The sequence below is a fragment of the Dermacentor albipictus genome, chromosome 1, assembly GCF_038994185.2.
Source record: "Dermacentor albipictus isolate Rhodes 1998 colony chromosome 1, USDA_Dalb.pri_finalv2, whole genome shotgun sequence".
In the NCBI taxonomy this organism is placed as follows: domain Eukaryota; kingdom Metazoa; phylum Arthropoda; class Arachnida; order Ixodida; family Ixodidae; genus Dermacentor; species Dermacentor albipictus.
In genome coordinates this window covers 367,191,719-367,206,804 of record NC_091821.1, presented here as the reverse complement: position 1 = coordinate 367,206,804, position 15,086 = coordinate 367,191,719, and the positions used below count along the sequence as shown (strand labels likewise).

The window sequence follows — 15,086 nt, the reverse complement described above, 5'->3', positions numbered from 1 at the left end:
GCAGTTGAACTATTGTATCTAATACTGCACACTGGATGCTTTATGCAATGCTTCAGTACACTGCTGTATTGCTCACAACTTGAAATGTTAAAATAAAGCTGTGCTCCGACATTCCTTGTGGATAGTGTCACTAGCATTCAAGAGCAGCTGTTTGATGTTTTTCTCAAATCTCAAATAGTGCGCCTCTGGTCAAACAACGCTGGGCAACATCTAGACTTGCCTGCTGTGGAGTGTAATGGCTATGGCCTTGCACTGCTAAGCCCGAGGGCGTGGGATCATATTCTGATCACTGCTGTGGCTACCGTGCATTGGCTGCACTTCAAAGAACCTCGGATGGCAAAAAAATAAATCTGGAGTATCCCACTAAGGCATGCCTCTCCCTTCCCCTGCCAATCAATATACCTATGCCTGTGCAGTGCTAGTATATCACATGTGACGAACTTGCAAAGTCCTTCCTAGCTGTTGCTGTCTATTAGCTCTGGAGGACCAAGAAAGGGTGATTATTGGAGAGAATCTGCCAGCACATAAAAACTTGAACAATCATGCAGCAGCTTTGGCACATGAACCCGAGAATTTCTTTTGCTTCTAAACTTTGTTTGGCATGCGACATCTTCCCATCCAAAGGACTGTTGAAGTTAAGGCCAGTGCAGTCTGCATCTCTCACCCCCACTGGGCTTAGCTGCTGCTGTGCGCGCCTGCTGGCCTTGGTGGCTGCTTCCTCGTCGTGCCGGGTGGTGGTGGCACCAGCACCACAGGCAGCTGCTGCTTGCAGCCTTGGGCAGCACGTACCACATTACCTGCAGCACAAAACTTGCACTGCTAGGCAGTGTTCAATTGGAGATTAATACTTTTGCTTTCACAGTTCTTAATGTCCTCAGATTTTAAATTTCTTGGCTGTTCCTTTAGCACAAGAATTCATAGTGCAGCTGACCCTTTCTTGAATTCTACACCCAAACTTGTGTCATTATGTCAGATTTTAAGAGTTTTGTATTTTGGTTATATGGCATGTAAGGAGGTCACTGAAACTTGTTAGGTTGAGTATTTTGGTCTTGCAATGTATTTTTCATGAATAAACTAGACAAGATGAGATTGCCAATATTCGTGATGTCACTAAGCTGGTGCACGAACTTGAAAGGGCAATTGCCACCACTCTTTTGCTCTTGCACATTTCTCTGGCTTAAAGAGACCCCAAAGAAAAATATTAGATCAAGCCAGGTTAAAAAAAAAAAATCAAGCTTCTGTAATAATGAATTTGGAGAGAACAGATGAAGGTTGAGGAGTGGCTGCTTTGCAAATAGCAGAGGTGGCAACGTGGAAATTGTCACGGCCTCTTATGGCACATGTGGTTGAAATAAAGGAGTGGCAGCAGGATGTTTGGTGGCAGTGTTTTACACAGCTATGTTGGTGCCCAGAAAACAATAGATAAGCTGCCAAATGAACTGAATATTTTCTTTAGGACCAAGAAAGGGTGATTATTAGAGAGAATCTGCCAGCACATAAAAACTTGAACAATCGTGCAGCAGCTTTGGCACATGAACCCGAGAATTTCTTTTGCTTCTAAACTTTGTTTGGCATGCGACATCTTCCCATCCAAAGGACTGTTGAAGTTAAGGCCAGTGCAGTCTGCATCTCTCACCCCCAATGGGCTTCAGAACCAGTGGGAGGAAAGCTTTAACAAGGCTTTCCTCCCATCGAAACTATTTCTAGTAACAATTTTCAGATACAGCTTTTTTTAGTGCCTCTTCGAGCAGGCTTGTGAATATCAGCACTGCAGCAAGAGCAAAAACCATGAATATGCACTGCAGGTGCTGCAGAGTACTAGAAACACTCAGCTGCCAGAATTTCGGTACTGGCAGCCCATCAACAGCATCAAAAAGGCTAGCTTAAACAAAATCGGACTACACAACTGCAGTGAAGTTTTCACACATGTATTGAATCAAATGTACATAGTCTTTGCTTGGAGATGGAGCAGCAGTCGAGACAGTGGTCCCAAGAGGGCAGCAGAGAGGTGCGACGTTGCAGGTGTGTGTGCTGCAGCCAGCTTGTTCAAGATCTTGTGTACTTTCCCCAGATGTGAAGCATGAACACAGAGGCAATGAACAGCAAGCTCATCACCAGTACTGGCACAGGACCCCTGCAGCAGAACAGAGGCACAGGTCTTCAGCACAGACTCTACATAACACCTACCTTTTGTTGCGAAACAAGGGTAATACAGTTGGTCACTAATTAGCATTTGAAGCCTAGATGATTTCTTTCACTGCTCGCAACTTTCCCTGTCGCTTGAGTTTTGTACACTGGGACATATTCCTGTATGACTGCATGCCCTGCACTTCCACTGAAGATCAGAACACTGCTTGCATACACTTCACCTCAGCGTTTTTTTTTTTCTTTAAGACTTTCTGGACATCAACTTTAACATAAAAACATGTATTAAGTATATAATCTAGCTGTCAAAAAGGTTGGCCCAAGGTCCAATGTATTAAGTGCACGTAAAGTACGTAGAGATTTAGAAGGGCATTTGAGTTCCGAGGCTTCAACTGAGATGAATTTTAAAAATTCAGTATAGAAGGACTAGTATGAATAAGTTTTCTTGCAGACTTTCTAAAAGACCCATCTTGCAGTTAAACTTTTAGCTACTCAGTTATCGAAAATGCACTTACACTTTAATTCCTGGAGAGTCGTCTGTGTAGAACTTCCACATTCCACCACCAGCTGCCCCTGGAGTACGTGTCCTGCCACTGCTCGCTGAGGTAGTTTTCCTGTAAAAAAAAAGGGAAAAAAAGTTACTGGCCATTGAAACATCAAAGCAAGATTTTTTCATAAGCTGAGCGTTTTCCACACAAACCATAGTGTTCCCAGCATGCCATGAAGAGGGCACTTACTATGTGACAAAATGCATGAGAGCTAACAGAAGGAAAAATAACTTTCCATGCTTTGCCATTGCAACAACAGGCATAAGTGAAGGTTCCACTATCCTCCGATTTCGTTTAAGCTGTCAGCTGGTATTGTGCTAATAGTATTTTCCACGGGATTACTTACACAAGATGATGTGTTGATGGCAGCACTGACAACAGCTAGGTTGGCTCGGCTAAGTTGTTTGTACATTTTTTTTTCTTTTTTACTGCCTGGTGTGTTGACTGTCGGGCGTCAACTGACCATGAGCTATGATTACTGTCAATGAGTAATTGTTATTTGGGGCCGTGAGTTAATATTCCAAATGTACTACGCGTCAGAGCCTAGCCCTCGTCATCCCGCACAGGTGAAGGCCTGCTGCGCTCACAGACAGACAGCCGCTCAGAGTTTGTGCGGAGGACCAAGGTAAGTAACTGTAGCGAGCTCTCCGAGATCGTGGTGACACCAACCTCTGCTTGACGGTGGAACCTCCCGAGGACCGCGGCGCTGCCACCGTCTTAGGTGACCTGCCCCCAGCCCCAACATTCGTTGAACTTGGCGATGCCGGCTGCGAGAGAAGACAATGATTGAAACAAATACAAGCAAGACGAGAGTGATGAGTGCATTACTTTCAACCTGTGGATATTTAAGCTAGACCAACAGTAGTCGCGGCATGAAACACCCTTCGAGCGACGGGCACTTGGTAATCAAGCAGCTAACATGGAAAGTTTCCTCTTACTTATTTCTTCTCTCGCTGAAACAGCTTTTGAGAGCAAGCACCGCTTAAAAGTGCCGTTGCAGGATAGACTGTTACCAGAGCGTTATGCATGACCCATCAACAGCTGCCCGGAAAGGAAACCGAAAAAAGACGTTAAACTAAAAACGCGCATGTCTTGAACTCGCACTGGACAAGCGACCTGAATTCAACGACAACAATACATTTCCGTTTGGTCAGGTTGTGCCAATTCACAGCAATAAACTTTGTTTATTACGCTTCCGTCATGACAACTCCAAACTCGGATACTCGCGAATTCACGTTGTTAAAGTAACGCTAAAAGAAAAAGACCATTGCATGGTTTCTAGTTCAACAGAACGTTCCCTGAACAGTCTTCTCCATTAATCTCTGACGGGTTACACTAAATTTTCTTAATGACAGTAATGAAAATCCGTATAGCCACGGGGCAACTTACCATAGCTACAGCCACAATGTAAGCTCTACAACAGAAGAGAGCAGCCAGCCAACGTCACTTCTAGAGCGAACACGTCGTTGCTCCCTGACGCTGTAAGGCCTGTTCTTGGCGGCGATCACGTTTATATTGACGTGTGGCGGGACATACTAAACATTTAAGTTTTTTAATAGGCTTGCTCATCGAGTAAAAAACATATGAACAATTAAGTAAATAGTGCGGAGCAATATAGTACTGCATATATTTTATGAAGTAAATAAAAAACAAGTTCGAAAAATATCACCTGTGTGGTTGCCCAGTAAAATGTATGGCACACTACCGCGTTAAGCATAGTTTGAAAATCGAATTTTACATACACATTATTATAAAAAAAAACTTTAAGCTTGTTCCATGGAACGTTATTAGCATCAGTAGAAAGCCGTGTTTCGTACACGGAGGATTGCCAGCAGCACCAATCAGCAGTGGCCTTCGAACATAAGCGCTCTTTCAGCGTGCGCGCTACCCTTGTGCGCACATCCATGTGCTTCGCGCTCGCCGGTAATGAAAGTTTTCACCACAGAAAAGATTGTTTATTAAGACGCGTAGCTTTTCCCCATCTACCGCCGCTTGACGGCTTGGATGACAACGATGGACCTGACCACCATTCTAGAGAAAACAGTCTCACCAGGTAACGTTTCAAAGGCATGGCGACAGCTCCGGGCCAGCCATTCATGGTTTTGCAAATCCTCCTCAAGCTAAGCCTTACCGCCTAACTGTCTGATAGCATTTGAATGATTCTACCTCTTAACAAGTTAATGGGTTGTCAAGTAATCACCAGTGAGCGCGCTTTAGTTACGCTGGCTGCATAAACCTATGAAGCGCCCGGACGCAATTGCGAGCGATGGAAAACAAGCGAACGAACGAAGGCGCACATTCGAGAGTGTCCGGCCAGTTTGCCGATAATCGGCACATAAAGGCCGCACCGCGTGTGCGCGCGTATGTCTTGGGAGCATTCGGTTCAGTGTGCGGTGTGCTTCAACTTGCGCGGCCAAGCCACGCGGCGTTTCGGGGCGTCGTTCGAGAAGGGGCTGCCGGGGACAAAAATTGTTATCGTAACCGCGCGCGCGCCCGGCGCCGGTGCCACCCGAACATTCTTCAGTCATCGAACCCACTGCGTCACCGCTATCCTGCGCGATATTTCAAATGCAGCCATCGACACGCGATTCACTTTTTAAAGCCATCGCAGACTTGTTCCCGACGGCTTGCTGACTTGACTCGGGAAACAACGAATGCGAATAAACGTGCTTTCACATCTGCTCCCGTCGTGGCCGATCGGACGTTCTCGGTTGCATTTGGCGCGCGGGCACACGACAGTCCCGTCTCTGACGGGGCGGCTCATTCGGTTTCCTCTGACCTGCTCTTGCAGACAAAAATGAATTGGAGGCAGCGCAGAGGTACCTGGAACAGGCCGCCCAGACCAATCTGGTGAGTGAGGACATGTGTGACTCATTCGGCCTGTCTTTTGCGGCTATCTCGCCGCTTTGTCTGTCATGCATGGCGCTGTTGCGGAGACGTCACGCTGCGGACACTGGGCTTTCGAAAATTGCTGTCAAGCAGAGTGTGAATTTTTTAGTCGCTTCCTGCTGAGAATATTAAATAGCACTCGCGATTCCATTGTCGAAATGCCATCAGCCTGCAAATCAGCTGATCACGGACGATAGGGGATATTACATTAGCTTGTCTTACTCGGATGTCATTGTAGCTCAGTGTACGGGGAAATCGGACGAGGAATCCGTAGATGGGGGATAAAAGGCATTATTTGGTGCTTGTGCTGTATGGAACAACAACAACAAAAAAAAAGTAACGAGAGGGTCTTGGGAGTTGTGCTTCTTCAATTTGACATGCCTCCGTATCGCGCGATTCTGGCGATTGGTGCAGAATAGGAATGTTTGTGCAAGTATTTTGATTTGCTGCTACATGGTGATTCAGAAAGGTTAGTTTCGGTTTTATCGTGCTGGCTAAACTAGTCATTGCCTTTCATTGTATGTTGAACACAAGTTATTACTGCCGAGTCCCTCCTTATTGATAACGATTTTTTTTTCTGTGTCAGATTTAAAGTGCGAGTATATAATAATGAGCGAGTGTGCCCGTTTTTACGCCATTATTGACGCGAGAATGCTGAAAGGCCGTCACAATTCTATCTGCTAGAACTCGCAGTACATAGCTGGTAATGTAATATTCATGATTGATGGGTCACTCTTTCTTCGACATCTATTTGTTGCTATAGTCCAGAGTTAGGTGTATTACATGAAAATATTGTGGACTCATTTTCATGTTGAATATTGTTGCCTACCGATCCATGTGCGCTATACAAACACAGCTGTAAAGAGAGAGAAAGATAATTAGTTTAGGTGTGGTTGACTAACCAAAGAAGCTGCACTTTCCATTGGAAAGGAAACATCACTCGGCATGTAGCTGTTTTGTATATTACTGTTGGCACATTTTTATTTCTGATACCTCAACTACTTGATACCTTTAGATAGTAAAGGCTACAGACTATTCTCGCATAAATGGCACACAACATAATTTGTTTTACGACTTTTAGGTTTTTAGCGCACAAAAAGGGATGAGAGACAGAGGTACGACGCGGACACAGCACTTTACAATATCTGTTTTACAATAGACAGCGTCATCGATTTGCGGATAACATTGCCCTGTTCAGCAACACTGGGGATGAATTACATCAAATGATTGAGGACCTTAACAGAGAAAGTGGAAGAGTGGGGTTTAAGATTAACATGCAGGAGACAAAAATAATATTCAGTATCCTGACAAGGGAACAAGAGTTCAGGTTCTCCAATCAGCCTCTAGAACCTGTGAAAGAGTGCATCTATCTAGGTCAATTACTCACAGGGCACCCAGATCATGAGAAGGAAATTTACAGAATAAAATTGGGTTGGGAGTACATACGGCAGGCATTGCCAGATTCTGACTGGAAGCTTACCACTATAATTGAAAAGAAAGATGTGCAATCACTGCATTCTAGCGGTGCTAACATGTGTGGCAGAAACTTGGAGTTTTGACGAAGAAGAAGCTTGAGAACAAGTTAAGGACCGCACAAGGAGCGATGGAATGAAAAATATACGTAACATTAAGAGACAGGAAGAGAGCTGTTTGGATCGGAGAGCAAACGGGGATAGCCGATATTCTAATTGACATTAAGGGAAAAAAAATGGAGCTGGGCAGGCCATGTAATGCGTAGGCTGAATAGCCGGTGGGCCATTAGAGTTAAAGAATGGGTGCCAAGAGAAGGGAATCGCGGTCGAGGATGGCAGAAAACTAGGTGGGGTGATGAAATTGGGAAGTTTGCAGGCACAAGTTGGAATTGGTTGGCGCAGTACAGGGGTATTGGAGATCGTAGGGAGAGGTTTTCGTCCTGCACTGGACATAAATAGGCTGATGATGATGATGATCTGCTTGTGTCAGGGAGTCTAACACTGCAGTTTGTGGCTTTTTGTTGGAAACGCATTTGTACAATGATCAAGTGCAGTAAGACACCTTTATTCTGCTTTGATTCATTGTGCCGTTGTTCTGTACTAACCCTTCCCCTACCAACTTTTTTGCTAAAGGTAATACAAAATTACCAATTTTTTTATTTGCCTAAATAATTCTACGCATATTGAAACAACCAAAACATTTCCTTAAGAGTACTTTATTTGTAAGATACATGCAAAATATTTTTTTGAAAATGTGGAGAGGATTGGCTTCACTGCACAGCGGAGAGTCTCTGACTTTCTGTAGTACTTGTTGCAAAAAATGTCTCTTTCGAAATTAAAAACAATAGTGTGAAAAGGGGGCTCACACTTGTGGCGGGGGATGTCAAAACCCTAAATTATAGACTTGGTGTGGCACACTTGAAAGCACGAAGTAGTGCAGAGAGCTACTCAACATTCCTCACACTAGCTACGTGTAGTGGTTGGTTTCACGGAGAATGAAATCTGTTAGTTCATTCGTTAGAAATAATTCAAAATGTGGTGCACAGTTCCCATCCTTAGTCTCGGGTACCTTTATGCCAAGCGCGGCTGTGAAAACAAACCTTGTCTGTTGCTTACACGTTGAAACACTATTTTAGTCCGAATCCGACGATTCAGAGAAGATATGCTGCTCAGTGTGGACACTGCCACTCTGGGAGGAAAATCGAACTTCTTGTTCGCTGTCCGAGTCTGACAAGTCTTCTGCAAACAAACTTTTTTTTCTTTTTTCCGGAGCAGAGCCAATGCCGGCACGCACACTCACAGAAGGAGGATGCCACTTTTAAATCCCAGTTGCCAACATCTAAATGTTACTTGGTCAAAATGCAAGCTTTGAATGTTTTTATTTTTTTACAGCACCATCTGTTCAGGCCAAAAAGAACTAAACAAAATTCATCAGGGTAGCTTGACTGGGACAGTGCACCAGCGCTTGTTCCAGCTCGTCTTCGGTGGGAGCGGTATAAACTGTGTGGATGAGCTCAGATCGTCCACTGTAGGGACAGGGTTAATAGTCTTTGTTTGTTGTCACATAAAATGACGAAGCACTTTTTTAATGCACTTTGTTTTATTAATAATAATCTTTTGCAATGGCTGTCACTCTAAAGATTGCATTTCTTAAAGGGACACTAAAGAGAAAAGATTTGTTAAACATGATGTCACGGAGTTTGACAGCGTTTGCTAGGGCCGAGCTAATTTTTTTTTATTGATAAAGATTGACTATATTGTATTCTATAGGAGCCAAAGGCTGAACTTGGCAAGTTTCAGAAACATCTAGTGAGCCACGACGATTCAATTACGAGAAAGTACTTTGAGATCCGTGATGTCACCCTGATGTATCAATGCTGGGGTTGTGGTGTGAAATTTCATGAATGGGTCTTTGGCATTAATTTTCTCTTCTAATAATCAACCTATTACTTTGACATTAAGAGGAATAGAGTTGTGAAAGAACACTTTAATCACTTTAATCACTCTAAACTGATTTAACATTCTTCTTAATTGTCCAGAATTTCTATAATTTGGATTTTAGGGTAGAGATATTGGGAATATTAGCATTCCAGACCACACTAGTGAAAACGTAATTTGCAACTATTTATTAGAAGCACTGGAGCTCTGATATTTAAATTAGTAGCACAGGTAGAAATTCTGTCATGATCAGAAAATTATAAGTATGTGATAGACTGCATGTAAAGTTGTAAACTAACTGTTGTCCTTGTGCATATGCTATGCACTAGAAAAATCTTTTGTCATGTTTTAATGCTGGAGCAACATACAAAATCGCATTTTCTTTTCTCTCTCTCCTATTCATGCCTCTCTTCTTTTCTCCTACACAAAATTGCCAAATCACACGCACATTAAATGAGTGCGTGGCGCGTGCTCAACAATTGACTGAGAAAAAAACAAAACTTGCACTTACCGGACTATCATTGGCTGCACATTTCACTGTCCACAGCTTCTACAATGCCTCTATAATGAAATGACCTGTATAACAAAAAAAAAAAAATTCTTTCTTAGGTCTATTGTGAACTGTGTAGTGGTGTGCAACCTCGTGAATGAGGGGACCTTTGCAGCGAATTATTTCAGAGGCCCCAGCTGTGTTGTTATAAAGGCATTTGACCTTAGTTAAAATTCTGCTTTGATGTAGTTGCTGAAATTTGTGGCTGCCTAAAGTACAGTCCAATGTCGTTATATTGAAGGAAGGTTAGAAAAGAGTTTACATGAATGCAAACTGATTGGGGTGGGCGGGAAAGCATCAACTATAAAATGAACATGATTTTATTATCTTCTGTGAAGCCTATTCCAACTTGTAAGTATGATTGTCTGCAAGTTCAAATAGATCCCTGTAGATGTGTATCTGGGTTACATAGACAGGTTTTTGTATCAGTTGATGCCCACATATTGGTGCAGTAACTTTTAAAATTGATGTGATGTAGCTGTGTGGTGCAAATAAGGATGCATTAATATGAACTAGCAAACTGTTTAAACACCATGCATGTGATCTTGTGCGCTACAGTGACAAGCGATGCAATGCAGATGGCTATTGTGTTTGCTCGTTGCGTACAAGTCCTACCCCATGTGAGTGACGACATTGAGCAACGTCACCCCGGTGTTGTTGGTTTGAGGGCAGCAAATAAGCACTGAAACTGGCATAACACATGCTTTATTAACTTAAATTTGTGTTTTACTGTAAGGAGCAGCATAAGATATACCTGAAGGTCTTGAAGTAGGTTCTTATCCTTGCATGTATAAAATTTAGTCATTTGCTCATTCTGTGTGACAATTAGTAGTACTTGACTGATGTTATATCCAATTCCGGCTTCATGCTATTGACTAGTTGCTCATAGCACTTTCGGACGACAAGCGATGAATTCTAGATTTCCAGAACCAAGCACTCGAGCGAGGAGAACGAGTGATCTGTTTGTGCGAAGACCCATTTTGTCGCGCAGAGCCGTCGCGCACAAAATCGCTCGTATGATGTTTATGCTTTACTGCTCTCTGTAATGTATACAAACTGAGATGTAGGCACACTAGCTAAATATGCATAAGTGATGAGTTATGCTATCACTACTGACCTTTTACCAGACTCTTGTGTTGCACATCAGGAGAATAGCGTTCTAGATTAGCTGAACATACCTTTCTTCACCAGCGTTCAGCAGAAAGTATGTGCACCTAAATTGTTATTTGCCTAAGGGTCAAGCTGTGGTTAACCATCATCATTCGCCTATTTTATGTCCACTGCAGGATGAAGGCCTTTCCCTGCGATCTCCAATCCAAGTTGTGATTACTGCGTTTTAATTCTTTAGCACAGCACACACTAACTCTAATGAGCAAATTAACTGAATTTTGCTGAAAGATAAATTGTTATAGTAAAAGCTTGTTAATTCGAACCGCAAGGGGAAGCCGCTTCAGTTCGAATTAACGAAAGTTCGAACTAACGAAAGTGAAGGAGGGCAACAGTACACTGCGATTTGGAAGCAGTAGGGCATGTCAGAAATTTGGCGTTTCAGAAAGTGATGGCGTGTGCCGCGGGCACACGCCCTCTTCAAGTCGAAGCTCTGGGTCCGACTGTGCCACACCACCGATGTCCACTGAAACGAACGTTAGCCGAGGCTTAACACCATCACAATGAATCGCGATGGCCGATGCCTCCTAAGCTGAAAACAGACGTGCGCAACTGATGAAGACTGCCGAGACAAAGACGCTGAACATGTGAAGGTGGCGAAGGCCCTGATTCGTTGGTTCTTGATTGCAAGCGCAGCTGCGACGTACTTGATTCGCTGTGTTTTGGAGCTTGCTGTGCCATCTCCACACAACATTAGCAGTTCTACAAGATTTGCAAAGCCTCCGAGATTCGCAACGGGCAAGAAGTCTCGGAGGTTACGTAGAACGGAGAGGCGGCAGCCGCCGCTGCCTTCTGGCTGACCCCGCGTTGGTTAGATTTTTTTTTCCGATTTTGCCTTCTCTCGCCGTTCTCTCCGTTTCGGAGGCAATACAGCCTTGTGTGTAGGCAGTAGGCGCGCTTCTCTGGCCGTGTGTCATACGAGCATAGTTCGAATTATCCGTGAGGGAACCTTCTCGCGTTCGAATTGATGGACTTTTTTATACATAGACTTCTGTGGAGCTTGGCCGGACCAAGTCGTACAGTTCGAATTATCCATAAATTCGAATTATTGAAGTTCGAATTAACGAGCTTTCACTGTACTACATTTTACTACGTGGCACTCATAGGTGTAATAGAGAATCGGAAACATCCTTTCTCAGCCTGTTTTGTCTTGAAGGCACTGCTTGCAATGTGCATAGACAGTCAAGCCAGTAACACTGCTTTTCTTGATCAGCTGACATTGTGATGAGAAACAAGGTTGTAACGCCTCGCTTCATGTGTGCACACACACACACAAACAAACAAACTTTTCTACTGACATTTTACCTTAAGCCTCAATACGTGGGTGTCATTTGAAAAAGCCTCGGTACAAACAAAGGTGCTAATGTGCTGGTCAGTGTGGCATGTAGATGGTGTTGTTCGCATTGAAAATTCATGTTCTGTTGCAAAGTAAACTATACTGCACTAGTCCTTCAGGACAAGGTAACTCCCATCATCCTTTGTGAACATGAAAAAGATTGCACATCCCCCCTGTTACATAAAAGGCAGCTACCATTCACACTAACTTTTGAGAAGCAAAAGAAAATCTTTAATAGAGAGCAGCACATATTTGTTACTGAAAAGAAACAGATAAGTGTATTAACAACAGTCTTAGGTTAAAATGAAGCTTCACAGGGCAGGTGAAATGAGGAGTTCTGCAAATATGCAATTCCTTCATAGCCATGCTGTGGGAGTGATCTCCCCTCCTGCCTTATTTTTTTTGTTTTTTGTTTTTAATCCGGGTGCCAGTACAAAAACATGATTTGCAGTGACAGTTGAGCATAGTAGTGGGTGTGGGTGAAAACCTTGAAGTAATGCGACCTGTCATTATACCAGTTCAACTGCAGTAAAGATATGCTTGTGGTTCCCATCACTGTTAAGCGCAAGTATAGACGTTTGTCTAGATTTGTTTGTGTCTGACCAGTAGCACATGGCTTGCTCCAAAACACTCGTTCAAGTGCTCTCCGTGCTAGCGAAAGAGGCCAATCATTTGTCTGTTATGTCAGATTGTTAATAAGATTTGTGTAATGTCCATGTTGTCCTTTGCTTGATGCTATCTACTTTGGCTATCGCACAGGGTACAAACAGTACAAGCAGCCACGGTGGTAGTACGGTCTTCTCACGCATTCCCTAGTTTACTGTGACATCTTGTATGAAAAAAAGAAAACAAAAATTGAAAGCTGCTGTCGTTTTAGCTTCTTAGTAAAGCAGACAACTGGTGCTGGGCCTGGTTGAGAGCACTCCTGGAAATTTTTTTCTTGTGGCTAGATACTTGGTGGTTGAGAAATTAAATTCTTTAACACTTAATATGCCTATGCTGTGCATTAATGAGCCTCATCTATGCGTGGGACATTTCATTTCATTTTTTTTTTCATTGTTCCCCTCTACATATCTGATATAGAAATACCTTTAGCGTCCGATTGACATACCTTCCTGTTGTCTTTTATTTAAGTACCCTCTGTCTGCAGGAGCTAAAATAGGTTGGGATTGTTGTGTGTGCCTGTTTGTGTATGTCGGGCGACATTTGTGTGCAAGCAATTCTTGTGATTGGCAGCATAGTGCAGTGTGTGAGACGTGTGCCACGTTCCCATTTGCAGGCGGAGTTCCTTCGCTCCCTTTCGGAGGTTCTCCAAGGGGCGAACAACAGCCCTGTGGCCCGCATGGCCGCAGGCCTCCAGATCAAGAACAGTCTCACATCCAAAGACAATGACTTGAGGACGCAGTACCAGCAGCGGTGGCTTTCCTTTCCCCAGGAGGCGCGCATGTACATCAAGAATAATGTGAGTGGCATATGGGGGTATCCAACAATGTGTATAAATATCTGACCTTTGCATGGGCAGCCTACCTTTTTTTGATACGAGTGTCTGTTGCCAATAGGTTGGAGGAATGCAAAGCCGCCTTAATTTATGCCATGAGGTGAACATTGAATTTTAAAGAATAATAACAATGAAAAAAAAAAGTAGAGCATATGAATCAACCATTGCCTGAACAAGAAAAACTTTTCAGCACAGAGGGCAGGTGACAGAAATTCCAGCTTCTTCTTTAAAGGTACACAAAGGAAACCATTAAGTCAATGTGGACTGTTAAAATACCATTCCAGAAGCCTCGCAGCATTTGTTTCGTTCCAAGATAGTTCAAGAGAAAATAGTGTCTGAAGGGTCTGCATACCACTAGTGCGATTCAAATCGCTCGCCCCTGTGTGGAGTCTCATGACGTTGCATTGGCTATCACACCCTCTTTGCATTCTTCTCTATGCGTGGCGTTTGGCATCCGGAAACTTTAGATATGAAAAATATAATAATGCTTGTTGAGACGGAGCAGATAGTGCAACAAAGGAAGGGAAAGTGCATGCCAAATCATAAACAAGATCTTTGACGCTCTTCATGATGGACCTCATTCTCTGCTACTTGCAGTTTATGCGAGTTTTGTGAGCCAGCAAAACCAGTGCAGCCCTATGCGATAACAAAACTATTGAAACACAAAAGTGCAGGCGGCACAGAGATGAGTGAAAACAAAACTTTTCAACCATCCACGTTATTGCCTAGGGTAACACCAATGAGTTCTTTTTTCTAAATGTTGAAAAGAACTGGGCAAGTAGCATTTTCTTCTGTCTTATGATGGAGTGCACCAATATATTTATTAAGAGTGGTTGAATACCAGAGACAATTATAATGTGTTCCCATCTCGTAGGGCTAGTACCAAAATGCCTTTTAAAGTAGGATGGCACAAGTTTCTGTGGCACCAAGCATGCGCCAAGGAATATAAGAGTTGGCCCTTTGCAAAACTCAAACCAGGACCTAAAGTGTGCCATCATCATCGTTATGGAGGTTAACAGAGTGGCCAGTCACAGATCTGCAGCTATTTATTCCTCGTACTACTGTGGTGCGGAGCTCGCTCAAGGAGGTTATATCGAAATGTAGCTTCAGATAATATTTGGTCGTTGTTAATAGTTGTTGAAGGTGCTACTCCAGAGATACCTTGTAATATGCAAACTCAGCTGCTGGCTATGGGGTGGAGTAGGAAACAGAGAGAGGGAAAGACAAGAAGGTTAGCAACCGCTGGTTACTAGTTTGCCATTAATGGGGAGTCCTCTTTGCTACCCTGCATGATCGGAAGAGCAGGTCCCATGCTTTCAATTTAAACATCTTCCACATGACCCCAACGCACAGTTTTGCAGGAGAGGCTTTGCATGTCAAAAAAAAAAGAACTCTGGGTGTCTTCATTAATTCCGGCTTAGTCGTACACATCGTATAGTGTGTGACCTACCTTGCATGCCCTTGTTCTGTTATAGTTGTTTCCTTTTTGCTTACTTGTAACGTGGTAATTGTGCAAATGCCTTGTGCAAGTCATAATGGTAGA

General features: G+C 43.3%; 2 protein-coding genes across 2 annotated transcripts in view; one reads left to right on the top strand and one right to left on the bottom strand.

The window, feature by feature from the left end:
* Window positions 1–1,912: 1,912 nt before the first annotated feature.
* On the bottom strand, window positions 1,913–4,238 carry Sec61beta (Sec61 translocon subunit beta). The gene is made up of 4 exons (XM_065438559.1): window positions 4,083–4,238; window positions 3,363–3,460; window positions 2,661–2,759; window positions 1,913–2,134 (listed from the first exon to the last, which is right to left on the bottom strand). Exons 1-4 carry the CDS (start codon window positions 4,083–4,085, stop codon window positions 2,047–2,049), a joined length of 288 nt encoding a protein of 95 aa, XP_065294631.1. The 5' UTR covers window positions 4,086–4,238; the 3' UTR covers window positions 1,913–2,046.
* Window positions 4,239–4,522: 284 nt separating this feature from the next.
* Window positions 4,523–15,086, top strand: part of Fs(2)Ket (Importin subunit beta Fs(2)Ket) — a 74,374-nt gene continuing 63,810 nt past the window's right edge. Inside the window, exons 1-3 of the mRNA XM_065438558.2 lie at window positions 4,523–4,746; window positions 5,485–5,543; window positions 13,325–13,507. Of these exons, the coding sequence (XP_065294630.1) occupies window positions 4,698–4,746; window positions 5,485–5,543; window positions 13,325–13,507 (291 nt within the window). The 5' untranslated portion in view covers window positions 4,523–4,697. The remainder of the gene's footprint in view (window positions 4,747–5,484; window positions 5,544–13,324; window positions 13,508–15,086) is intronic.